The sequence below is a fragment of the Ambystoma mexicanum genome, chromosome 7q, assembly GCF_040938575.1.
Source record: "Ambystoma mexicanum isolate Mex_15411 chromosome 7q, UKY_AmexF1_1, whole genome shotgun sequence".
NCBI lineage: Eukaryota > Metazoa > Chordata > Amphibia > Caudata > Ambystomatidae > Ambystoma > Ambystoma mexicanum.
The window spans coordinates 632,310,663-632,337,478 of record NC_090941.1 but is presented as its reverse complement, the minus strand read 5'-3'; the positions used below and the strand labels follow the sequence as shown (position 1 = coordinate 632,337,478).

The 26,816-nt window shown below is 46.8% G+C and overlaps 1 protein-coding gene across 6 annotated transcripts in view; it reads left to right on the top strand.

Annotated features, from left to right (window-relative positions):
• The window catches only part of FRY (FRY microtubule binding protein), a 1,191,674-nt gene that overhangs the window by 187,590 nt on the left and 977,268 nt on the right, over positions 1–26,816 (top strand). The window contains exon 1 of one of the 6 annotated variants that reach the window (XM_069639764.1): positions 2,768–3,914. The exons of 4 other annotated variants lie outside the window; for them this stretch is intronic. In XM_069639764.1, coding sequence (XP_069495865.1) covers positions 3,845–3,914 — 70 coding nt within the window. In that variant the 5' untranslated portion in view covers positions 2,768–3,844. Of the gene's footprint in view, positions 1–2,767; positions 3,915–26,816 lie in introns of those variants that run through there. One more of the 6 variants, XM_069639766.1, reaches the window with a different exon arrangement.

Sequence of the window (26,816 nt, the reverse complement as noted above, 5' to 3'; positions counted from 1 at the left end):
AGCTTGCAGCTGCAGAATCGACAGATGACAGATCGCAGCTTTAAAAATGACAGATGACACAATTTCTAGGAGCCAGTTCTACTTAGGTTAAAATATTTTGAATTAGATTATTTTAACTAAGAGATTGGGTTCTGCACAGTTCTGGCGGATACTCCCTCCTAATTTTGAAATGAATGGGCCTCGTCACGGATCTGGTCGACTGGACTGGGCGGTTCTGCTCACAGCGTCTGGGTCAGCCCTGCTCTGCTGGTCTAGCCTCTCTGGATACGGCGGGTCAATCGGGCACCGGTTCTGCTCACAGCGATCCGGATCTCTGGTTCTGCTCACAGCGGTCTGGGTCTGGTCTGCGGTTCCGGCAACAGGTCTTGGCAAAGGATTCAAACAGCTTGCCCGGCTGTTGAATAGTTTGGTTAGGTTTGCTGGATTCTTAAGGCCTGCTGAGAATACTTTTGCAGTGGACCTTCTTGGTTCAAATTTCTGTAGTCTGTTTAGCTTGGAAGTCTAAGTGTTGGATCTCTGGATGTGAAGTCGTTGGTCAGCATGCTCCGCAGCCAATGGAATTGAATCTCCCTACCTGTCCCAGCAGTCTCTTTTTATGTGTTTTGGAAGTGTGGTGTATGCGTAGCAAAACTGAGCCTGCCCCTCTCTACTTATCATTGGCCCAATTCTCCCCTCTCCCATGATTGGGGGAAGGAAATGGATTGTCATCATGATGAGGTCTGTTTATGGGTCAGAGGAACCTCCCCTGGTCAATTTGCCCACAAATCTATATTTGATTCAAATACATATTTCCCAGATACACAATTTGTTGAAATTACATGTACACATTATATATTCCTTGTGGTCCATGCTTGTCCGCCTCTGATCTTCCTGGGGGCTTGCATTCAAAAATGACAACATTTTGCACTTTTTGACTGGTTTACCAATATCGGACATTTACCAAAAATTACACACATGTGCGCAAGGAGTATGGACATTAATTGATGAGGTGTCAGATATTTAACATGGAGACATTTGGAGTCAAACCCTATTTTCCGCTAGCAACCCCCCAGAATACACCACAGGGTCTTAACACCTCTTAAAATGTGCACAGAAAAATCACAAGAATAATGATATTACTTATATAATTCTGACAAGTCTGTACTATGAATTATCCATCTTTTTTAAAAATTATGCTCAGGCCCAGCTGGGTGTCGTTTAGGTTCCAAAGCACATGGGGGAAGCTTCTGTCTGCCCCCGCCTCCAGCTCGGGTGGTTCCCAGAGGCACTTCTCCTCCCACTTCTCCCAAGAGGAAGCCACTTTACGGCCCCCCCAATATAATATTTGCCTGAGTCCAGGACAAGGCTTTGTGCAACCTCCTGCAGGTGCCCCTCCCCTAATCTAATCGGAGAGGTGTCATCTCCTTTTGGTGGGGAAGCAGGAGGCAGCTAGGCCTGGGAAGAGTGGCTGAGCAGGTTTCTCCTGTCGGGGGTAGTTGTCAGGCAGAATTCAGCTAAATTTCACTTTAGTTCCCAGTTTAAATCAAACTTACACTTTTTACATATACATTAAATAATTACTTCCTTCAAGTCATTTCAGAATATAGTTTTACATTGTATCCACCTCTTAAAGTCTTTCCTTGGCCTGGTTTCGGTTCATTTGTTCAGTTTTATACAAAAGTCTGATGGTTTTAAAACGCCGGCTTTCTGATAGTGGTGAGTACTGGTATTGCATCCATTTTTGGGATCTGTCTTGAATTACTGCATTTCAATAGAGTGGTCTTTTGCTTGATAGTGTAGGACCCTTGCTTAACATTGTTTTGATGGCATCCTTACAGTAGAGTGGTGATGTGGAACCCCCCACAAGAAGGTTGTATCTTTGGAGTGGTCTTGCGCCAACTGCGCAGTTCTCCTGGATTCTGGCGTGAATGTGGGCGGCGACAGCTCATCCCCACATCTACCAAGTCTAAGGATTCAACAAGGGTCAAAACCCTTGACACATCTTTATCACTTTTGCAACCACAAGAAATATAATTTTGAACATTGTGGTAATTTAATTGCCTTTTCTCCCCCTGTCTCGTTACCCAGAGTGCTGCATCCATTCTATTTTTGCATAGTCTATGTTCCTTCTACAGGGGTGACTTTTTACAGTGTTTTCCAGTTATTTAATCAAACACATCATGTACAATAATAAAGTATATATGTATATATTTTATTTTTAAACCTTGATTGGACATTACTTTTATTTTGGGCTGTTCTACTTAGCTATCGGGTTGCCACTGAACCACATCCACACCCCTCTTGAGAGTGTAGCCATCCCTGTGCCCACGTTACCACAAAAGAGGGATGCATCGCTTAGCTGTGACCATTTTTTTCTTTTTTTGTGTTGGCTCTTGGTTTGTAGAAGTGTGAGGGCTGAGCAGGTGCTTTATCCTCTATTCATCCTTGTACTACTGCGTGGCAGAAGTCAATTCGTCACACCCCTGTTCACTGCTTTAATGGTTTTTTCTTTAAGTCATCGTGTGCAATAGTGTATAGCCTTATGCCAAGTGATTGTTAGTCCGTTTCTGAAACTGTTAATCTAATGTAGATATTGCCTTTTTCATTTTAAAAAATAGCCGATATTTTTCGCATTTGGTGATCTTATCACATGCGGGTAGACTGCTGAACTTGCTGGTAATTTTCTTCCCAGCATGCCAAGCGTGGGGGCCTCCTATACAAGCCAAGGGAATCCAATAAGCTCCCTCGGAAATAGGCGCTCGGCTACAGAAGTAACGGGAATCACGAACCCTGAATCCCGCCCTACCCTCGACCAGGAAAAAGCCACTGCAGAGAAGCCAGTGCTTCTGCTCTGTGCAGTGGTGCGAAATTCCTCGAAGCAATGCGATGTGGAAACAGCAGCTGATTGATGGAAAAGGCACGCAGCGCAGCATTGTGAATTGAAGGAAGGCTGCAGTGACCGGGTCTCGCTTGGAATTGCCCATTCTGCCAGCAACAGCCAGCCGTGCCTCATAAGAACGCAGCGTAGCCACATTTCCAGCGCAGGGCCTGTGTATAAGACATGGCAGCCCAGGTACCCTTGCCGTAGCGTGCTGATGAATGGGGGATGCTGGCGCCGTGTTCCTGGTCCTCCCGCTTCACGTCACTGCAACCAGAGATGAGGGTGCAGCTCCGCTTTACCGCAGCGTGATGATGCATTGTGTACATGCCGTGCAGGGAGGCGGCGGCGGCGGCAGCAGAGCACTGAACTGCATCCACCAGGGACTGTCATCCCATTTCCCCGTCTAACCCCCTGCCAGGGGGGTCGTCAGACCTGACCCGATCTGCTGCGGGGGCAGAGCCTGTGTGCAGCCGGCTCCAGGTTGCTGCTGCTGCTGGGTGGCTCCCGGAGGAGGGGCCGGAGGAGGTGCGTGAGGCGGCTCATCCTCTCCAGCTGCCAGCCGGGCGCGATGGCAGGGCACTGACAGGGCCGGGGCTCCCAGCGCAGGGAGGGATGGACGCCCCAGCAGTTGCCTCGGCATACCCCGCACACGGGCGAGCGATGCGGACGGGCAGCTGATGGCCCGGGCGCCAGGTCCGCCTTTTGTTTACGTGCCAAGGCATCGGCACGGAGTCTCTACGGGGGCAGGAGCAGCGCGTCATCCATGAGGAGAGCCAGAGGCAGCATCCCTGAAGGAGCGGCAGGGCTGTGTTCCACGGGGGCTTCCTAGCGGGAAGGGAAGCGGCGCCTTGGCGGGGGGAGTCTCCCTGTCTCCCAGCCCTCACCTGGCCTCCCCGCCGGCCTGCGGCTGACAGCCAGCCCGGCCCATCCGCAGACGGCGTGTACCTGCCCGGGGGCCCGGCTGCCTCTCTGCATGCGGCAGACATGGCCAGCCAGCAGGACTCGGGCTTCTTCGAGATCAGCATCAAGTACCTCCTGAAATCCTGGAGCGGCGGTGAGTATGCAGCGGACGGCATCGCCCCTGGCTTTGTGGCGGGGCATGGTGCAGGAGGGGGGCGGGCGGGGGAGCATGAGTCAGGGGATTGTGCCTTTTTTTCGGGATGTGTCTGGGAACGAGTCGCGCTTTTTTTTGGCCTTCTGCTAAAAACCAGAACGTCAGAGGTTTAAATAGCCTTCATTAAGTGCAAGCGGAGTAATGAGATTAGGGGCGATCTCGCTTGATTACAGTCTCCGGGCTCCTGTGCGAGCGAGTCTGCGTGCAGCGCCGGCCGGGGATGCCCGCCCGCCCTTCCTGCCCCGCAGCTTATCTGGGGCGGGCGGGCAACCTTCACGCATTCCCCCCCATCGCAGCCCCTTTAGTGGCCGACGCTCGCAGAGAGACCCGCGCAGGTTTTCCACGAACACGCACAATAACAGAAAATCCACTGACGACATTTTGGCGACCCCCAATTGCCCTGCATTGTTCCTGACAGTGAAAGGTAAACGCGGTAGGGGGTGACGCCAACGGCCCCCCTATTCCCTCTGCGCTGCGGCGGCTACGCTTCGCAGTGTAAACAAGCACGCCGAGCCCCCTTGTCTGGTCCATTGGCGGCTGCCTGCCCTGCTCGCTCATTCCGCGAGGATGCTTCCTCGTTTGCTTCCCATCCTATCGAGGGCTCTGATAGGCTGCGGCCCGGCTCGGAACACTTCGCACATCCGCCCTGGCGCTGGTGTTTTGTTTTGTGATGGAGGGCAGGGCCTGTGCACCTGTTATGCTTTGCAAGTGCCCTTTAACAGGGCCGTGCTCCTGCACAGTGCAAGGCTGCGCCTGGGCTCGCACCGTATTGAGGCGGATGAAAAAACATGAGTCAACCGTAGACTCGGTCCCCATATACTACAGCACTAATCCGGGGGAGGGGCGGGGGAGTTTCTTCGTATAGTCACCTCTGGAAGAGGCAAACGCGAAGGCATTCGCATTCTGGGGAGTGCAAGGTGGCGGAATACGACGACATTTTTTTGTGGTGGGGAAGCAGCAGCACATGTGTTTCCCAATGTGTGGGCGAAGATAGGAGCGAGATGGGTGTCAAAGAAGATGGCTGGTACTATGTCCCTACTCTGATAACACCAGTGACGTCTAGAGCCGTGGTTTCCAAGCTTGTTTTTTGCTGATCACACAAGTACTGAATATATATTCTATAAAAAAAGTCACTATGCTCCCTTTTTGAAAGAAGCTGAAAAGTTCAAAATGAACTGATGCACAATAAAAAAAGAGGCTCCTCCCCTGTACACCTGTCACCCACCCCCACTAGGGTGGGGGGTCACCCCCAAAGCTTGAAGACCAGAGGCGAGCAGAGGGTACTCCTCATTTGATCTCACTGAACCGCAGGAGCTTCACAGCACAGGAGCTAGCATATGCCACATTTAACCGACTAAATGGTACTCATTTTATTGACTGTGTGAAGATGGAAGGCAGAGCCTGCCCTGGCAGAATGTGGACATACACACGGATGTTGTATACATATCTGGCTGCATGGGATAAACCCACTTGGTTGGCAGTGGGAGATCTTCTTATCGCAGCAATAATTACATGAAAAGTAATTGCTTAATGTAAAGAGCCCAACAAAACCACTGTCCACTTTTCTCACCTTCCATCACCACTTCATTTATACTCCTGTACTAAAAATATGCTGCAACATACCTCTAAAAGCATGTTGCTTTAAGTCCTGGAGTTTTTAGAGCATGTCTTTTTGTATTTCTGTACGCTTTATAAATGCGGGACTACAAATCCTAGAATTCAGTATAATTTGTACTGAAACGCCAGTAATTGTTGGTTGTTCACACCCTGATGTACATCTTTATCTCTGTAAACTTCACTGTTGGTTATTCTTCTTCCAGTACATAAGCGCGCCCCAGAAGAGCGTGTGTGATGCAGTCCCCTGCTTCCAGTCATTGCTTGTCAAAGACCTGTATCTTTTTATCCATAATTTGCATTAGTGTTAATACAGCCAGATGTCTATTCTGCAACCACGAAGAAAACTGTAGCCCGTTAGAGATGCATTTCTGAAAATAGACTTCACGGGAGGCAGGATTGCTGCCCAGGTGGCGGTCTGAAGGAGGGGAACTTTACATCACTGGTCTAGCCCCATTGAATACTCTCACAGAGGCTGCACCTGGCAAAAAAGAATCCAAGCTTAATTCAAAAAGTCCTGTTTCCCTTGACTGTGGATCCTGTGTGGCGCAAGCTGCCTCCTCCCCTCCCTCGCATTTGGTACGGCCTTGCCAGTTTGTTCACATTGGGAAGCCATTTGACAAGCGCACCTGTTCAGGTACGTTGATTGTCACTGGATGCACACCTGGCACACGCGGCAGATCACTTCATAACATTTGTCTCCATTCCTGGATCTAGGAATGCTGTCATCTTGGTCAGCTTCAAATGAGCAAATAGGAGCTGAGCGCCCAATGAGAGTCCCAGTGGCCAGGATTTCTCTTGACCCCCACAGCTTGATTGAATATTTATTTAAACTTTAAACCAACCTTAAACTCCACTCCCTATACTAAAATGCATGTTAAACTGTATTAAAAAAGCAACCCATAAAGTATGCAGTGTATCATACAGCACGGTCCTCTACTCTGCTTAGGCCCAGGCAGCACCGTGCAGTTTGCGCCTCTTGAAGACCGTACAACACATCATGATATGATTATGACCCAGCGTTCAGCTCTGAGGCAAGACGCATCTTGCCAGTGTTAGACTGGGCCACGGTAGAGTGCTCGGTGGCACTAGTGTGGCAAAGGGGGCCTTGATGAGACCAGATTCAGATCATGGATGGATGGTCATTGTGTGCATATTAATGACGTCGTTTTAAAAAACACAAATCAATTCGGACACTTGATCATCGTTTTACATGTCCAGGACCGCACACATTATATTCAGACCTTTGAATAAGAAGGGCACTCTGGAAGGACAGGGGTAGGCAGATGGTAGTCTCTGCAGCAGTTCTCAACTGCCGTGAATGTCTTTTAGAAAGGTAAAGAGTGGGGTTATACATGTCAGTAGGGCCCTTGAAACCAGGACAGAGGGACAGGACCACTACAGATTCCTTTATGTCCTGTTTGTGGGATTGGCAGCATTGGCCTGGGAATCTGGGTGCTCTCTATGTTCACGATTCAGCATAGGATTGGCGAGTGGGTTGACTGGTACCCACAAACCGTGTGGTTCAAAAAGCATCAACAGCAGTTGGGATGAAGAAGCTTGAGACAGGCAGGCGATGCCCAGGTCAGGATAGATCATACGTGGTTTGTTGCATGCCCCAGAGCCCAGCACTGTTCCTTTGACCCTGGGACTAGGGTCTCAAAGGAGAAGGGCAGTCCTTATTCTGACCCTCCGCACCAGGACGTTTTCAAGAGAGCATTTGGAGGTGCTGCCCCTACTCGGTTACCAGTGTTCAGGCAGGCCTTGTCCAAATAGCAGGTTTCCCCCAATGGTCCTCTGAGAGTCCGTTTTCCCCTCAATGTTGTAGGTCTTTGGGAAGACTACTAAAAAAAGTTTCACGTGGAAGGTTTTTCTGATGTTCAGAAATGATTCAACGAAGTAGGGTTCACCTCCTCCCCTCTTATTTAGTCCATTTGCCAGAGCGGATTGTTCCATTTCATGCCTTGCTACTCTGACATGGGGGTACTATTCTGGCTGCTCTGACAAGTCATTGCCTGATGTCAGCCCCAGAGTGCTTTGCCTGCAGAAAGTGGGGACGGGACACAGGCAATAAGTGGCATAAGGAATCCCAAGATGGTGGAAAACCTCCCTTGGCTGGAACTCCTCCCTGTCGCCTGCAACAAAGGGACTCTAACAATTATGACCCTAGTTTGAGCTCTTCAAAGGTGAACTTTGCCAGTAGAATGGAACTAGTTCCCAGCGGACCCCACAGGAGACATATAGACTCTCTTCCTTGGAAGGTGACCAGCCTTCCCAGAGATGGCAAAGGAGAGTGTCTAGGGATGGACCGACATTGTTTTGAGTGATACCAAGCTCCAATCAAATACACAAAAGGTTCAGACAGTTGCATAAGTCACTAGAAGCCAGGCTGATAACACAATTATTATAGAATATGTTGGCCTGTATAACTGTATAGGCCAACCAGATATGATTTGTTTTTCTTACTCAAACTACCACCAGGACTGGGGGTGTTCCAGTAAAGTGAAAACTGCTATTTTACTTTCAATGGGATTCCTGTTTTACTCCCAAAAAGGCCCTTGCAAAATGTAGAATAATATTGGGTTTATTCAAGCCAGTGATAGATCCTTTGCAGGGCACTCTACTGAAGTAGACCTGGCCGCCCCCTCCGATGTGTACACTTTCACACTTTTGTAGTAGATTTGGCAACCAAAAACAAAATTTCACTTTTCAGTAAGCAAATGTATTGGGGCACTTTCTAAAAGCGAAGCCCCATTTCTGCTAACATGCTGCTGGCATACCAAGTACTGATGTGCAACACCAAGTATATAGGGGCGAATATATATATATATATATATATATATATATATATATATATATATATATATATATATATATATCACACCCAACAGCAGGCAGGCCACTCGGGCATGAAGCCACCAACAAACCGCACTGTCCGAAAGTGAGACTGTTTAGTAGATCTGATTCTCATGGCAGAGTCAATTTAGAGCTCGTAATATTTTTTCAAAAAGGGGAAATGTCCCCCTTGCTGATGGAAATCCTTCACAGCACACCGCTGGGATCTCATTGAGCTAGCCCTGCACTTCTAAGACAATGCCATGTGTTTTCCAAGCAGTCCTCTGCAAGGTAATGGCTTAATAGCAGCTGTTAACCGGCTCTTTGCTAACCAAGTAAAGTAAGGTGTGCTTTCCTTGCACTGAATTCCTGTCAAAAGTATTGGCAATGCCAACGGTTGGAGTGTTGTAAAGGCCTTCGGTATGCATTTGTCAGGCACTGGCATAATGTGCCTAGGTGCCAACACCATTTGCCAGTTGTTGCAAGGTTATGCCCAGGTAGCGCCATTATGACACTACGTGGACAATGCCTATTGCGTGCCTACACAAAAGCCAATAATGCTGACTTTACCAATCCTTGTTTGAATTTAAGGGCAATGTTCTTATAACATCAAACCTTCCTACGTTTAGTGCGGGATTCATAAATATCGGATCACGTTTTCTAACCACCGAAAGGTGTCAATTTCAAGCAGTTTTGGACATTTTCAGACGGCCGTAGTTCACGTTGTTACCCATTCAGAGATGCAGGAGTCTTGTGAGCGAATGGCCTTGTGCTACTTTCTATGAAGAAGCTCCAGATAATGTTTAAATGAAAACACTGCAGTGGGTTTGGAGGGAATAATTGGGACAGGGAAGCAGGTGTGCTGTGATAATTAGAGGGGTTGCAGAACACCGACTTGACACCATCAGCACTATACATACACCCTGCAGGGGTGGGGTGCTATTTTATGGAAGTGTCGAGGCTGGCTACAGAGGGTATGACTGGGGATTGATTTAGGGATGGACGGTGGGGGACGGGGGGGGGGGGGTAGCATACAGATGGCAGGAAGCCATTTTCAAAAGAAAGCCTAAAAAGATAGCGTGTTGGTTGGAAGCATGTTAGCAAGGCCCCAGCGAGGCGATGCTAATAGCAGCTTAGCTCGCTGCACTTTCAGAGCATCAAAGGTGCAGCACCGAGCGGCTCATGCGGAGAGTGACTGGCTATTGGTGCACCAGGCTGTTTTGAGCTAGTTTTGAATATTAGGTGGCAGTTTACTGTTTAGTACAGTTTAGGTGGCTAGCCCCTTCAAAGGCCACCTTTTGATGGAGGAGAAATTAAAATATCAGTCTTTTACGCCACTTATTAGTTAGAGTAGAAACGGGCCACATTTTTTTTTCAGTCAATTTACAGCCGATCCCAGTAATTGTCTAGTTCCAAATGAACCCGACTCCGAAAGATTCCTTCCGGGTGGCCCCAGCCCTTCCCAACATTAAATCTGAGGATGAGTTTCTTAGCAGTGTCGATTACATCACGGTGACTTCCGCTAGGCGTGGGCATAAGTCCTTCCAGATTAAAACCGGTCTTTTAGTCTCTCCTACCAGGAGCCGTCTGCTACTCCCATACCTCACATGGAGTGTCACCCAGGCAACGCTTCAGTTGTTAAGGACCACTGTCCTTAAGGGGAAAGCGCCCGTCACACCCGCCCCGGCCGGCAGGATTTCCTTGCGGCTACCCACCACAGTACAATTTTCCTCAGCTTGGACTGCTCAGTAACTCTGCCTTGCTTTGGGGATGGCACCCCAGCTCCCCACAATCCCAAGAGCCTCTTCCATAGCGTAGACATAATTGCCATCCCATCGAAATGTCCCTGTCACTGCACTGGAAAAGTGAGCCCTTTCTTCCTGGGGCCAGGCATTTAACCAGTCCCTGATTGGAAGCCAACTGGTGCTCAAGCCCCACCCCTTGGCCCTAATCTTTTTACCACCTCCACTCCAGCAGCAGTGGAGCTAACCCATCGCCAGAGGGGACAGCCCTCTATGTTGGCTGCACCTCTGTCGCTTCTCAGGGACCAGTGCAGCCTCTAAACGATTTGCATAGGAAGTGAAGATGGGTGAGATAGCACATGAGTAGGGGGGCAATCTGTGGGTGCTATGGGGGGGGGTTTAACCACCCATTGACCATCCAGGTCCAGGCTTGTCCTTATGTCAATTTTAACCCAGTGTTTTACCCTCCCCCATAGCAAACCCACACAGGCCCGTGGGTTTCCCCTGCCCTCTACCCCATGTCATTAAGCTGGCTCTGTGCTTGAACTGGGATGCCAATGGTAATTCTAAGCAGCCTTCTGGAAGGTAATGGCTTTATTGCATCTTTGAACCAACGCCTGGTGTAATTAAAATTTCTTAAACAATGTTCCCTTTCGGCTGTGTGATCTTGCACCCCGTCCTTGCATTGAATTCCTGTTAAAACAAGCATTGGCACAGCCAAAAAATGTTGGCTCTCTCATAGTTATCAGATCGTCATTTTGCCAAGCACTGCCGTAATATGCTCTTTTACTAAAACCATTTGCCAGGCCAGCTATTTTCATTTTATGCCATTATGGCAGTGCCTAGAAAATGCCCAAAAATGTTTGTTTTTGTCAATGAGAGTTTATTTTACCAATGAATATTGATTTCTACGAGTCCTGGCAATTTGATTTAATTTTATCAGCGATTTCTTGTTTCTTCACGTATGATTGCCTAAGACTTTGGGGCAGACTTTTTCGTTATTGACCTGCAGGAAGGTGGCACTTGAAGGGACCTGAAATGCACTGTACGAACGCAATTAACCCACCCCCCAAACGCTTAGGTTATTTTTTGCATGTTGAGGGATTATATCCAGGCGAATCATTACAGGGGGGCATATTGGCAAAGCAGAATACAACGCAAACGGCTGTGTCAACAACTTGGGACCGTTTTGCACAAAGTAGGAATTCATGAATATGTGGTGAAAGGTAAACTTTGAATTGGAGTGGGGAATCCTATCTGGGTGGTCTAATTAGAGTAAGATTTGGCTCTGAAAATTAAGTTGATGGATGTTAGGTGGTCATTACAGTAAAATGGAGGTCCTTCTCTGGTCTCCTCTAACTGGTCCCCTCTGGCAGTAGAAGTGCTTGCTCCGCTGCAGAAGCAGTGGGACCGTGCCTATCGTCCTCCATGTTGCCCAGTCTGGGTACTTTGCGCATGTTGCTGCGTTGGAAATTATAAATAAATATATATTTAATTAACTTTGTTTTTCTGTTCAAGTCAACTTCTTTCCAATATCGGGCTACTAGTGTGAGGTCTACTGTGATGAGATGGAGGCTCCCGAGTGCTGACACAGTTTTCAGAGGGAGTGCTAACCACATAGCATGTGAATTCCAGCAATCTGAACAGGCCAGACATTCACTCAAGTGAAAAATAAAACTGTAGGGCGCTTGCCTCTCACTTGAGAAAACAGCAGTAAAGGAACCTCTTAAAGGATATTTCCAACTGTGCCTTTACAGAGCATCAAATGACCTCCCTCAGCAAGGCAAGCAGCATCAGGGTAGCACAAGGAGCTGATGGACAAGGCAGTGAAGGTATAAAGCGGTGTACTCTAAACCATTGCATCAACGTGGAGTAGGGGAGTCCTTATCACATGAATAGGGTGGCAGCACACAGGACTTTCTTGTGAAAATACAAAGGTGCCAACCTCTTGCACAGAGGGTGGCAGCCACCAATCTGTAATCATTTCTGGCATATATAGCTGGAAGTGTCTAAAACTCCACCCACTTTATGTACACTGATGTGTCTATCCCATCTTCTCCATGGCTAACCTTCCTTCCCCAAACCTCCTGCCAACTTACACCCCCCCCCCGCCCCCCCAATGGCTACCCCAGGCCTATCAGCTACCAAATCAACTTGAATGGAGCATTTCACAAAGCTTTCCTGTTTATCTGTGCCACAAACACCTGCACACCAGCAGCTAACTCAGACTGAGAGCCCTAGAATCTATCATGTCATGGGCTCTTCCCAAGTGTCCCCCCCAAACACATACAATAAGTGCGGCATCCTGGAACTGGGCACTCCCAACCTGCACTCATCGCCACTGGTTTCTCATCTGGCTCTATTCCACTAACCACCCCCTCCATCCCACTTTTTTACTTATTCGACCACATGCACGGAGGCCACAAAAAAGTGGCAGAAGTGCGTTATACACGACCAGTTTACACTAGGTTACATTATAACGGGGATCCCTCCTTGCCTCTGAATGAGGAGGGGAGGTCATTGTGCACAGAGGAAAGTATTGGAAGGAGGAGAACAGGGAGTGGATCAAATAAGGGAAATAGCCATTCTTATTGGTGAAAGGATCTTCTTACAGCCTTGAATTTTGTTCCGAATGTATAAGAGGGATTGATTATGATTGCTGTCTTACATGATAGTTGGAGTTTTCACCTTCGCTTGATAAAAGTAGTTGTGTTTGGGTTGTCACATTATCTGCTCTCTTCGCCTCTTTGTCCAGGAGCTCATGGGTGCATGCAGACCCTTGTATTGTCGATTATGGGCCCAGACATCCATTATTTTCCTCCTTAATACAAAGTATTCTCTTTTAAAACGAGACAATCTTCTAGTTGGGTTTGACTGCATTAAATTAATGTATGAAGGTGCAGGTTCGAAATTGCTGGCAGCTAAGGGCAATTCACCCTAGCCTAGGGGAGCCTGGTTGACATGACCCCAATGGGTACCAGGAACTACTCCAGGCTCCCCAGGGCAACTGGTCTTATGCAAACATACCTACCATACATGAACTCCCTCTGCCTGGTGATATGTGTAAGTGAGAATTGGGACACATTAAGAAGAGAAGAAGTGAATAGCATAATGGGCCATGTATAATGAACACAAAGTAATGGCGTGCCTCCCTTATGGAAGTTAGATGTGCGGCACACTAGGCACTAGCTCATTCCGCAGAAGCAGTTCCTGCTCCCTCGATGATGCCAGAAAACCAGGCGCTACATATAGCTCCTGCTCATGAACGCCTTATTCGATCCCCGAGGGCGAGTTTGGAATTGTGCTTAACACAGCTTCCCCGCTGGGAAGATGGTGTTACTGCAAATACTCTTCAGTAGAAAAAAAAGCACTCTTCCCCCCTGTGGCCCATGCACTGGAGGTCGTGGCTTCTTATCTCCTGGTGATAAGTGACATGAAGGGTGTTCCCACATAGGATTGTCGCACCTTGTAATGCCAGCGATACTTAAGAGCACGCGCCAGTATCATGGAGGGCATGGCGTCCAACCTAGGCCATCCCGTTGCTGCATGTGTCCCCGCCATCCAGCTGGCGATGAAGGCCCTTTTTTATATTGAAACGTTGATCGTGCTCTAGTGAGTGATTACCCTGGTTAACGTGTTGGGCCTGGCAGCAGTCTAGTAGACCCAGAGCCTAAGGATGGCATTGCCTGCTGCTCACAAGTGGCAGAGTGTTGCCTACGCAGTCCCTCTGGCCAACGGGTCCTCCAAGTGGAGTCCAATGTGCAAGACTCCACTAAGCCTTTTTCTTTTCAATGATAAAACGCGGGATAAAAGGGCTGCTGCCACTCGATAAAGGAGGCCAGCCTGCTGCGCTTTCTCCTGTTGCCGTTCCTCTGGTAGCAATGTGCAAAGATATGTCTCATAGATGGAGCTTAGCTGATCCCTTAGAAGTGCACTCCTGGTTGGGCGCCTGTTTTCTCTACAAACCTAAGGAGTACAGTCTGCTTAGACATGGCGCCATTTGTTAGACTTGTTAAGGATTGCTCCCATTCGGTATAGGGCTCCAGGGCCTGGATCGGTACAGACCAGATCATGGTCATCTGGACATGGTGTAAAGAAGCAATTTTCACAAGGGGGCGGGGGTTGTGTCTGGCAAACCATCACATTTCAGCAAAGAGTAGATTAATAATGTTCCGGGCATGAAGTCTTGAGATCCTGTGCTGCTTCATGGGCAGGAAAGTCATGTTGGTATGTGTGCAATGCTGAAGGATGTACTAGGAACGATATATCACCGGATCCTCCGGAAACGAGCCATGCAGCTGGAATACCCAATCATCGCCATTCTGTTCCCCTACAGTGTTACTGTAAACATCCTTTCACATCACAGCCCATAACCTACGAATCCCAAGGCGGTCTCTACTGTACTCTGGCCCCCAGGCCCGTTTTTAAAAATGTATTTTTACCTCGGCCGTTCCCACTGCATTCCCTGATCTAGCCCCAACTAAACCTTGTAATGTAACCCTTCCACGTATTTTGTTAAAGCACTGCCACGCATTTCCGTGTGTGCCTAGGCATGGTGTGTTCTAATTTCTTTCCTTGGAAAACACTTCGTGTACCCTGCTATCCAGAGTACAATGTCCATTTGCAGAGAGAAACCTTTTGTGCAGTTCTTGACTGGATCGTGTGCTCTGATGCAGCTGTATTCACACACCGTGAGCCAAACTCATAATAAGTATATGCGTTGGTAGATGGTTTGCCACTGTAGCGTTCAAGCAGTGGGAACCTATCAATACAACTCTTGTGTGTCCCATTGGGCAAAAGGGGCAGTGCATTGTGGTTCACTCTGTGAGATTACAATTGCTGTAACATGCTGTCTCCAATTAAGTCGCCAGCACCTGTTGATGAATTAAATGTACATTGCATTACCACATTACTGAGTGGCAAAGGAATAGGTGGGGAGGGGGTGTGTGTCTGAGTGTGTGTGTGTCTGTCTGTCTATCTGGTCCTGGCTTTAAATTGTGTTGGACCCTTGATTTGGCTGTTTATTTGTGTCTTAAAGATGTATTTATCTATTTTACATTTTTTATAGAGCACTACACACCCATGGGCCTCAGAGCGTACACAAAGGGACAGATATTATTTATCTGTATTCCTTTGCTCAGCACTTTCCACTCCCCCCCCCCATGCACTTGCCGTTCTGAATGTCACTGGGCCTAGTAAAATCATTGTTTTGTTCTCCCGTGTTCCCCTCCCTTGTCTCGTCACACTCTGAAACACTTGTGCACGAGCGTGATGCAAATAAAATATCAGTTCAATTCAATACACAAGTAGAGTCGAGCAGAAGGAGAGAGCAAGTAATAGGAAGACATCTAAACCAGAGAGTTAAAGAACAAGGTCTTGATCACATTCTTAAGTGGTCCGTGATGGAGAGGATGTAATGAGAAGGGGCAAGGAATTCCATTCCTGGGGTGCCCTCACTTCAAAGCTGGTGCCTCCAAACTTCTCTAGGCGATAGAGGGCTTGAATTAAAAGGTTGGAATTATTAGAATGCAAGATTCTCAAAGGCTGTGAACGGGAAATCATTTTTTTCAGGTATTTGAGTGTAGACATTTAAAGGCCAGAGACAGAATCTTATATCTAACTCTTTCCATGAGGGGCAACCAGTGAAGTTCATTTCTAAAATCGGAGACATGGTCACCCTTAGGTAGTCCAAAGACTGCCCTAAGGGGCGCCATATTGTGTAGTCTGCAGACACTTGAGATTAACTTGGGAGGTGCCTATAAGTAGGCTGTTGCAGTAGTCCAAGCAAGATTTAATTAGAGTAGTGGCAAGAAGAGAGCGATTGTTTAATATTAAGGTAAGGTTTCATCTGGTGGAGAAGTTTGGTAACAAGTCCACAAGATGAGCGAACCTTAGAAACATGTTTTTTCATGGATAACTTGGACTCCAGTGCGACACCCAGAGTTGTTACAGTTTTAGTAACAGGGATTTGATTATCCGTGATGATGAAATGAGAACATTTGGCAGCAATTCTCGAGACAGGGCCTGAATCAAACATAAGCTCAGTTTTACTGTTATACAGGGCCAGTGAGTTATGGGCCATCCAGTTCTGTATCTCTTTATACAGATTATTCACAGTTTTAGAGTCTGTGTAGTAAATGCAAGTCAGTTAAAAAAAAAAAAGAAATAATTAGCATACTCCCCAGGCCGTCAATAAGTGGTCTGATATAAATATCAAATAGAATAGGAGACAGGCAGGAGCCCTGCGGCACACCACATGAAGGAAGAAAGGGGGGGGGGCTTCAGCTTTCATAGCTGTCACCCTAGATGTCCCAGGACCTAGAAAAGATATGATCCAGTTGGCTGCCTTCTCTGAGCAATTGACGATGTTCAGTAGTCTTTCACGTAACAAGTCGTGATCGATCAAGTCAAATGATGCAGAGAAGTCCAGCAAACATAAGTAACGCATGGTGACCTTTTTCAACGATCGCTGATATGTTAGACTTGAAGTTCAGTAGGGCGGTCTCAGTCCCATGTTGAACCCTGAAGCCAGACTGATGGATGCCAAAGAGTTTATTCCCCTCAGCACCTTTTTGCAATTGTAGATATGCTCCTTTGTCCATAATCTTTGTTGGATAAGGCACATTAGTACTGGGCTGATAGTTTTTGGCAATAGCAGGATCCAACAAATTCTTTTTCAATAAGGGAGTAAGCCATGCGTTCTTCAGTGAGGCTGGCACCATACCTTCCGAGAAAGACATATTAATCGCCCTCAGAATCCATGGGATAAAGGTGTCCAGGGAGTCTTTAGGATGTTAGTCGGGCATGGGTCACCAGCACAGGTAGTGGGATTAAGGCCCCTAATGATGTCACAGACCTTAGATTCAGAGCGGCCTTGAAATTCGAATACAGGAATGGGAGGCAAAACGGAGGTTGTAGTACAGGTATTAAGTAAGGATGTTTTCTTGCAATTAGCTAGGGGAAGATGCTGGTTAGCAATGTTGGCCTCGTGGCTAGATGTTTTAGCCAGGAATTCATCTTGAATACTCTGGCACCTGGTAGTATTTTTGATAGTCAGCGGCAAAAGTGAGATATTGTTTTCAAATTCTTTGAGGATTTTGAACAATTCACTGGGAGAAGATTTAGCTTCATCAATACGCAGATTGTAGTTTTCTGCCCTGGCTTTAATAATGCTGTTCTTATATGCCTGAACAGCAGCTTTATATTTATTCACGGTGGATGTGTCTGGGTTCTTACGGCCCTCCCGTTCCAGGGCACTTTTGCCTTTTCTGGTTTATAAGATATTGTCACTAAACCAAGATTCCCTTGTAGTTTCTATGTTTACAGTCTTCATTTTTTCTGCGGCCGAGATATCGGTAGAAGCCTTGGTGGAACTAGAAAAGTGGTCTACCAAATCTGAAGTGTTGTAAAAAGTTCTCTAGTGCATTACGTTTATTTGACACCAGCGCAGCAAAGTCTGCGGGCAATTGTTTTTTCAAATCCAGGCGGATAGTCTTGATCCTAGGATTACTATTCATCTTGAGGGCAACAGAAGGCAATGTGTACTCAGAATTCACAAAGAAATGATTCAACCAAGGACAGGGATAAGAACGGATATTAGTGTTATTAATGTTTCGCATCAGGATCCATTCTAGGGTCTGTCCACCTAGATGTGTAGGGGTTTTTTACCAGCTGGTGGTACCCAAGGACTTCCTGAGCTGACAATAAAGAGCCCACCTTAGTGTCAGTGGGGTCGCAAGCCCATAGTTTAAAGTCACCCAATAAAATGACTGGGGAATTGGGTTTTATAAAGTTATTAAGCATGGCAAGCAACTGTTGTTCGAAGAGAGGCAGAGTCTGAGGAGGTCTATAAACTAAAAGCATAGTAATAGACATATTATTAATTTTCAATTTAAGAGTAAGATTTTCGCAGCCATCCATTTACGGTGCCTGAACTACATAACAATTGAAGTAGTCCTTCACCCAAAATGACACTCCGCCTCCTCTTTCTTCAGTACGATCAGCCCGAAACAGTTTATAGCCTACTGGAGTGGTATTGTCAGCAGAAATCTGGGCTGCTTCCTGCAGCCATGTTTCGGTGACTGCAAAAATATCAAATTTATGCTTGTCAATAGACTATTTCAAAACTATGTAAACAGGCAGAGTGAGTATTTAGGAGGGAGATGGATAACCGCTCCTGGGAAGGGGTCGATCCGTAGTTTAGCTTTCGGTGTAATAAGTTCAGTGGGGGCTGGGGGGGGGTATCATAGTAGATCCAGAAAAAGGGATCGTCCCGAGACATGTAGGTTGCATGTCTCCCTCTTCAATGGACAGCGCATGTCATGTTTTGGGGGACTGTTTGTAAGGTACTAGAGCCTAGGTGTTTTAAAGGGAGGGATCACTGGAGACATCCAGCTCAATAGGGTGGTGATCAAGTCCCAACGTCAGATATTTTTTAAGTACAGCAGCATGCTTTGCCTGATAACGAGTATTAATTACTGGAGGCATTGCCAGTTCAGTGGGCAACATAGTAAATGAGGCATAATCTGCTCACCCAAGCTTGAAAACACTGCAGTTGTCTCCAGCAGCAGGGGCACACCACGCACAATTCTAGCACTAACCGGAGGTTCAAATGCGCCAGGTGCTGACGCACCTGTTAACTGACTATGCACGCGAACTACAATACTGCAGGGGAGTGTAGTTCGCAGGCGAAGCGTCGGTCGGACCAGTAGGCGTCCCTCTAACTAAGGACATGCTGCCTGGAAACACGTTTTGAAGTACACAGCAAGTAAACAAAGCTGGCACGATCAGCATGGCAAATAAAATTCAAATGCACTCGCAAGTACAGTTTTAAAAATAAAGCGGTTGCAAATATAAATGTACGGTAAAGCGGACACAATAAAGGAGGAGCAACAGTACTTATAAAATGGAAGTACGACGATGACAGAATTTCGCCTAAAGCCATTACAGATGGGCCTCTGCAAGAGAATGCGTGGTCCCGTATGTGCGTGTTTTTGTTCTCTGGATTCTAGAGTCTGGTTGGCCCTATCCACTGCCGATCACCATTGAATGTTCATGTATACGCTTTCCACAGCCAACATGGCTTGGATTTGAGATGATTTGTTGAACTGAATCCTCCCCATTGGAAACCATTTGCCTAGACTACCACAGTGGTGACAGTACTATGTAGACAAGTTTACAGATGTGGATAAAGGCCCAACAATGGAGTGAAGCGAATAAACAGTGATGCGGCCTGGTGCACTTTTGCTGTTGTCTTCCCTGCAAGTATCGTTGGCTGTGTGGATCCACAATCGATTTCCTTCTTGCTTATCTGTGAAGTTCTGCGTAATTGGTTTATTTGCACGGATGAGCTATAGCTTGACTCTCTGGCTGCAAGGTATTTTAAATGCCATTGTATGGCCTTATGTTTGTTGTTCCAGCTGATTGTCAATCCTTCTTTATTCTCATTTAGTGCTCCGTTTATCATGGGTTCAGGTCGGCGCTTTATAAATGTTCTCAATAAATCTGCTATTGATATTTAGCTTCAGCGACAAGTTTGGGTTGCGCAGTCCCACCTGATCCACCATTTAATTCTGTTTCAATAACTGGAAGTGTGTTCCAGCCAGTGCACCTCTTGCATATATTATTCATGTTTAGATTCTGAATAAAACCAGTTGCTGTGTCTCTATGAATAATGTAATACTTTGTGTTGCTATGTGAAATGAATAAATGTCAGGGGTAGAGCACCTTGGCAAGAGTGTTTCCTCATGCGATGTGGACCGCATACTGCATTTCATTAATAGTGCCCATCACCCAGGGTGTGCGGCTAGTAACGCCTCCAAAAGTCCTGCAGGATCCCTTCTTTCTGATGTGTGTAATACTCATCATGATGTTGGTTGCAAGGCAACCACCTTTTTTTTTTCTTTGAATCTTGATTTTCAAAGCGAAGTCCCTCCTTTCTGGGAAAATGTTGTTACTATTGGATCTTCACCACCCTGGATTTTTGCACTTAGTGGCTTCTTCCAAATACATCTACGTATCCCTCAAAATGGTTCTGTTTAAATGATTTTGAAGGCACTGCAGGATGGCCATCACCCCTACAGAAGCCTGTGTCCTTACGCCCGTGGTCTTGATCTCTGCACAGCCATAATTCCTACAGCAGAGTTTTCCCATATTATTGCTCCCGCCCTAGAAATATGCATTTCCCCCTTTCATTTTTTTCTTCTTCTTCTCGTTGGCGTTTAGGAACGCTTTCCGTCAGGTTTGGCGGTCTTGTTCTTTGCCAGTGTCTCCTGAGTCTGTGGCACTGCCTGTCCTTTGACTCGAGTGCACGTTTTCCAATATATTTGACACACAGTTAACAGCTCCATTGGCAGTCTGTTGGGAAAGACCAATGGTTGTATGAGCAGGTTGTGCGAGCCCCTCTCAGAGCTTCCCGCTCATGGTGGGGTGGACAGGCAGTCGGTGAAGGATGCATACGCTGCTGTGTGGCAATCTCAACGCAACCAGAGACAATGGGCCTCATTACGGGTCCAGCTGTAACCGTGCCGGTAAAACTGGCAGGTAGCCGCCGGACCCATAAACTGTTACAGGTGCCTGGCTCGCTGGTAGCACCGGGGTATTACAACCCCAGCGTTCCAGAAAGTCAGGTGCCGGTAAATACTCTATGGGAATGTGGACCACGGAAACACTGGCATTGGTAATAACGGTGCCAGTGCTTTTGTGAACATCTGTACGTGGGTGCCTGTCCACCTGGCAAGTGAGACCTGCCGAGCGGGACGGCACCTGCCCAGACTAGTACTTTGCTGGTCTGGAAACAACGGTGCTGGTAAGCTTACCGGCACCGTTGTTTCCAGACCGGCAAGGTTAGCATGAGGCCCAATGTGTGATATGGGGAAACTCTCTACTGATTTATTGATTCACCGAATTTATTGAAATCCCTATACACTGGTTTTTAATATGGAGAAAAGCAAGATCAAATGCCAGAGCCAGGCACGGTTCAAATGGTTGGTCTTGTTACTTCGACTGGGAGTCATGTAAACAAAATACATCTAATGTATTGCGTTGCGGCAAACGAGTACGTAGGTCATTCATCCTCAAGCTAAAAAATTATGGACTCAGGCCAGTATTGGTAAAATACCTCTTTATAGCTTGCTTAGGGGAATCAGTTGATGCTCTCCACCCACATGCAAAAACTTGCATGAATTTACATGGTGGGGCAACCGCGCTCCCATTTTCACAGGTCATGTGTCGCTGGTGATTTTTCATGGACTCGACTGGGATCAAGCTTGTTGGTTCACTAGGACCTAGCACTGCCAAACCTCTAGGATCCGGGCAGTATTGCCACATCCAATGCAAACTGAATCTACCAGGGCCCAGCTGTTTCAACTCGCATATATTTGCATCAGCCAAAACAAACCTCCGCGATTCCCGCTTGAAAAAAATGCACTTGCCTTTACACATTCTGTTAAAATGTGTTGTCTGGATCGTGAAATTACTTCCATGGACAACCAAACAGATCGCAACCTGTGCTGGTGCAGATGGGGAATCGCGTGACCCTTAATCCTACTACTGTTGATGGACAGCATTGTGGGCTGTGACACTGGAGGCCTGTAGATGTACCTTGGCGCACAGGCCTGGCTCTTTGCCAGACACTGTATATTCTCAGTAGGTTGCCATTAATGTACATACCTACCTACCAGATTTCGCCATCAGCACGCTGCAGCTTGCAGCAGTCGACCAGGTTTCTGGCCTGGTTTTTTATTGTTGATAAACCAGTTATTGATTCTTGTCCATGGGCGGCCATAGATAATCCAGGTTTGTTCATGATAGTTGCAATTATTCTCCCTAGGCGTTGCCGGGGCTATAAGAGGGAATGTGTGACCAATGTTGTCCTGAGGAAATTGATGCAGGATCATACATTTTGTCTAGTAAAGGAATGCAAAATGATTAGAAATGCAGGCCCACAGATAAAGGAATGGCACGTCAAAACTGGGTTGGCACTTGTGGGTTCCAGGTGGTAGGCTATACTTTCACACATTCGAGGTGGCGAGCACACCGCGTTGCCGGGACTTGTAATGTCCCGGTGGCACCAGAAAGTCCAGCGCCGGATTCAGTGTTACGTCGTTGGCGGCAACCCATCGGGGGCACCGGCGAGTTACCGCCAACGTCGTAATGGGGCCCAATGTCCAAATTGGTCGAATCGCACGAAGACTCATTTCTCCTTTTAAGGAACTGGATCCATTTGACTAATGCAAAGACTTAAAACTTGTTATAAGTTACTTGAAGAGAGGACTGAAAACCTTACTTTGACAAACTATTGGAAACCCACGTTAGACTGATGAACAGTACTTTGGAGCAACCCAAGTAGCTTCGGCCAGAAGCATCCCGAGTGGAAAGGCTACTGCTCTGGCTAATTTTCATGTTAGGTTTTCTCTTAAGGTGGTAGTGCCAGAGAGAGGGTTATGTTTCGCACTGAGGACTATTTTTCATTTTGACAATTTAGGAGCACCCTTAGTTTATTTTAAATAACGAGAAAATGCCTACCTGTCCCTTTTGCTGTAAGGGATTTTCCCTTCCGAAAAAATTAAACGTCCTTGAAATATTAATCCGTGGTCCAACTCCTTCTTCTGGTTGGCAACACTATTCTGTGAATTTGGGTTTCTAGTTTAGGTGTGACCAACAGCTCTTTTATTTTTGTCCTTCAACATTTTGAAAAGTTGTGTAATCTGCTTCTTTTAAACATGATTAAATTATAGTGCTTTGATCTTCCCTTAGCAGCACACTGACCCTACCTTCGTAACAGTCCGGGAGGATTAGGGCAAGGTCTGTGTAGCGAAGCCTCATCTCGCGCTGTTTTTAAATGAAGAAAAATAGCAGGCATTATTTTCACTTGGACTGTACATTGTGGCTTATTATTCTAACATATTCCTTATGTATTTTTTATAATGTCGGACTTCCTGCAGCACACGGAGCATGTACCCTCCTTCCCTCGTTCCCTAAGGTGGGAAAGTTCTCGATGACAAACCTTTTAAGTGTCAACAATGCCTCTAAATCTTGCTGGTCATCCAATTCCAGCTACTGATCACGTGACGCTAGCCCCTATTTATGAGTTTAAGCCTCATTGCTTGTAGATTAGGTTCAGTGATAAATGTAAAAGGCCATGGGGGGTTTATGGCATTAAAGGGCATATTTCTTCTCTATTGATGCATTTTGTGGAATAAATTATGTTCTGCTGGTGTGCTACTCAATACTTTTAAATCTTTTCCAGAAATGTTTGATGTATGTGTGTATTTGTATAGCACGAAAAGAGTTTCATTAGTTTTCGGAGACATTTGAAACTGTTGTTAGTGCCTAACCAGTGACAGTTGCATTGCTGTGTTAGGCTTTACTGATGCAAAGAAACTATTAAAACTATGACAAGGTCCGTATTTGCATTTAAAGAATTCTCTTTAATTAGTGTTTTTTTTATGCTGACATTTGTGAGGTAACATTTGATTGCACACAGAAGTTGCATTTGTCATGTTTTATTGAATGTTGTGCATTGCCTGCTTCTGAAAATGGCAGATCTAGCAGAAGGCTTGACTCTCGCAAGAGCCGCTCTACATTCCAGGAGACTGGCCATGTGGGGAAGTCACGTTTCAAGCTAAGTCTCCTGGTTACAAAGTGAAGAAAATACTCGCTTTTTGTGATTTCCTCCGCCCCCCGCTCCCCACCCGCCTCTTGCTGCAATGGAGGACGTTGGTTGAGGACCCCCTTCAGGAGGTGTCCTGGCATCTGAATAGTCGTTCACCTCCCGTGATCTCATTTAAAATAGGACAAAGAAAGTTAGTTGACTTTTATGTGCATTTTCTGCAGGAATGCAGTTAAATAGAAGTGCATAGTTCTTCCGACGGTAACAGGGTTTTATAATGTGATCAACCTTTTCTGCTGGCTAAAAAAAGTACTCTCTAAAAAAATAAATTGTTTTGTTAATCCTTGTCTCGTTCTAAAAAATAACGCTATTTGACAAGGACGTCTCATTGATCTCCAACTTTCTTTCCACTTTGCCCTTTTCGTCTGATATGAGATCCTTGTCCTGAACCTTCCAGTGTTCATGTTTCAGGGTTTCTTGCCCTCTCTTGTCTTGACTTGTGGTGTTCTTATTAATCTCTAGATCGTGAGGTTCAAAGTTCCAAAAAGTCACTTCAGGGTTCTGCACATCTCTCAAACTCGAGAGCTACTGAAAGGAGTTGAGTGCTTTTGTCACTCAAGTGCTCCTTCAGTGTTCAGTCTCCTCGTAAACTCTGGCAGTACTTCAGGATTCTGCACCTCGCCATCAGAAACACTGCTTGGGTTTCTGCACTTTCCAGGCTGTACTTCAGTGTTCAGTGCCTCTCAACAACCAAGCGCTACTTAAGGACTCAGAGCTAGACCAGGTGAAAGAGTGCCTCTCCAACGTAAGCACTACTTTAGGGTGCGGCTAATGCGCTACCTCAGGATTCGAACCGGCCGTGCTATTTCTGGGTCCAGCACCTTCTCTGCAGCTCAATCACTAGTTCAAGGTGCAGTGCTTCTGATGCTAAAGGGCTAGTTCAGGGTTTACCAACTCTCAGTTAAGCGTGACTCGCGTCTGAAATGTCCTTCCAGTACACGCACTCTTTCAGGGTTCCAATTACCTCTTGAGCTCCATTTCAGGTTTCCAAAACCACCTCTCAGGATTGGGCGCTACCTTTTCCACATCTTCTTCAGTCTATCAACTCTGTACCATGATAAGACCATGATGAGGTTTGGCCTGTCAAGGAATCCCATGTCTTTGTCAGTTAATTTGGAGAGCGGCACCCTGGGCCCAGGGGAGACTGCTCGCTATTACGTGATGTCAACCCAGAGGTGATATGCAGTGGATCACCCATTTATGACCTCTGCGCTACTGGCCTGGATTCTACACCGAAAGAATCTGAGAAGCATTTTGGTCCACAAGTTCTGAAGCATGTGAGAGTGAAGAAAAACCATGGTGGTGACCCCGCCTCATGTGCTTTAATTCCAAATGACCAACTGGATCATGCTCATGGATTGTGAATCAGACCACCACCACCACCACCAGCTGCTGCTTAACCCAACTTGGGGATACACACAGATCACCTGATATTATCGATCGGGGACAGTGACTGGAAAAAGCGAGGGGAGGGGGCGGCATTTTCTAATCCTCAAGCTTCCACAACAGAGCTGCATGATTCCAAGATCCAGGCCCACATGTTTATTCACCCAGCCATGAAGCTGTGGGCTAATGAGGATCAATGAGACGTTCCGTAGCTGCTCTGGGTGTGGCGCTGTAAACCAATAGTCGGACCCAATCAATGAGTCTCCGCAGGTGCATCCATTCAAATCCTTTTTGAGCTTAATGACCCACAATCCAGAGTATTAAAAAGGTGTACACACACTGGGGATAGTGTAGTAGTTTGAAGGCGGGTGGAGCAAGCGTGCGAGGCAGAGCAGAGGCAGGAAAAAGGAACAGGGAGCGAGACAAGTAAAATAATGTAAAAGTGGAGAGCACAAACAAGAGCAAGGAGGGGAAAGATTTGGAGAAGAGAGGCAGTGGGAAGGGATACATTAGGTGGGCGGAGGAGACAGGATGTTAGGAGAGGGAAGTTCACATGAAGGGAACAGTCTGGAACATGGCATAGAAAGGGGGAACTGGAGAAGGGGGAGATGAGGAAAAAGGAAGGAACCCCTCTTTGACGAGGCAAAGATTTAAAGTGTGGAAGAGCAGAGAGGAGTTGTGGATGAAAGGGGAAGGGCTCAGGTGGAGACGATATGTTGCTGTTAGAGGAAGAGAGGGAAGAACAACTGGTGGCCTGAGAGGTGCAGGAAAACCTGGCATTGATCAACCCAAGAGAGCAGAGTAGCGCAGGCTGAAGTCTGAACCAATGGGCATAAGTGGTAGGAGTTTCAAGTAGCTGGCTAAAGAAATTGAAAGCCTTAATGACATGGGACAGAGAGCTGGTGGGGCCACACCTAAATGCCCTTTAACAAGCACACCAAAGTTACTATTGTGGGTACCCATATACCAGATCTGGTGGAATTGTCACTAAACAATACTTGCATAGCAGTCTACAGCCATTTACTGAAAACAAGGACTTTCCATTGGGGACCCAATATCTGTAGGTGCCCCCAAAGGTCGAGCCCAGTGGGAAAGACACAGAAGGATCACAGTCTGTGGTGGGCTTCCACAAGATCAAGCTAGGGTAAGGGTGACCAGGCACGGATTTGGTGATGTGTGTGATAACGGACTGAAAATCTACCCAGGAACAACAGGGAAGAAATAAACTGTTACTAGATAATGGTTTACCCCAATTCTTGTACCCTGGAACCCTCTGATGCAGAGAACGTTGAAAATAACTGTTGCCTGTGACTTGGTTTGTGGACCATTTGTCCCTACCAACGTCTACTGGACCTGAACCCAGCATGACGACCCTACCTCAGACGGGTCTTGTGAAGAGTCCCTGCACTCAGCAGTTCATGTTGCTCCCTGCGTTTGCAGACTTCTTCCTTAGTTTCACTTCTGCGCCTATCCTGGTGTGTACTGCACAATAAAGCCTGGTTAGTTCCCCCCACACGGCTGCCTCTTGAGTACTCCTTTGATCCCCTTAGACCCTGACAAGGCATCTTACAATGCCTCTTCCAACCCCTGTGC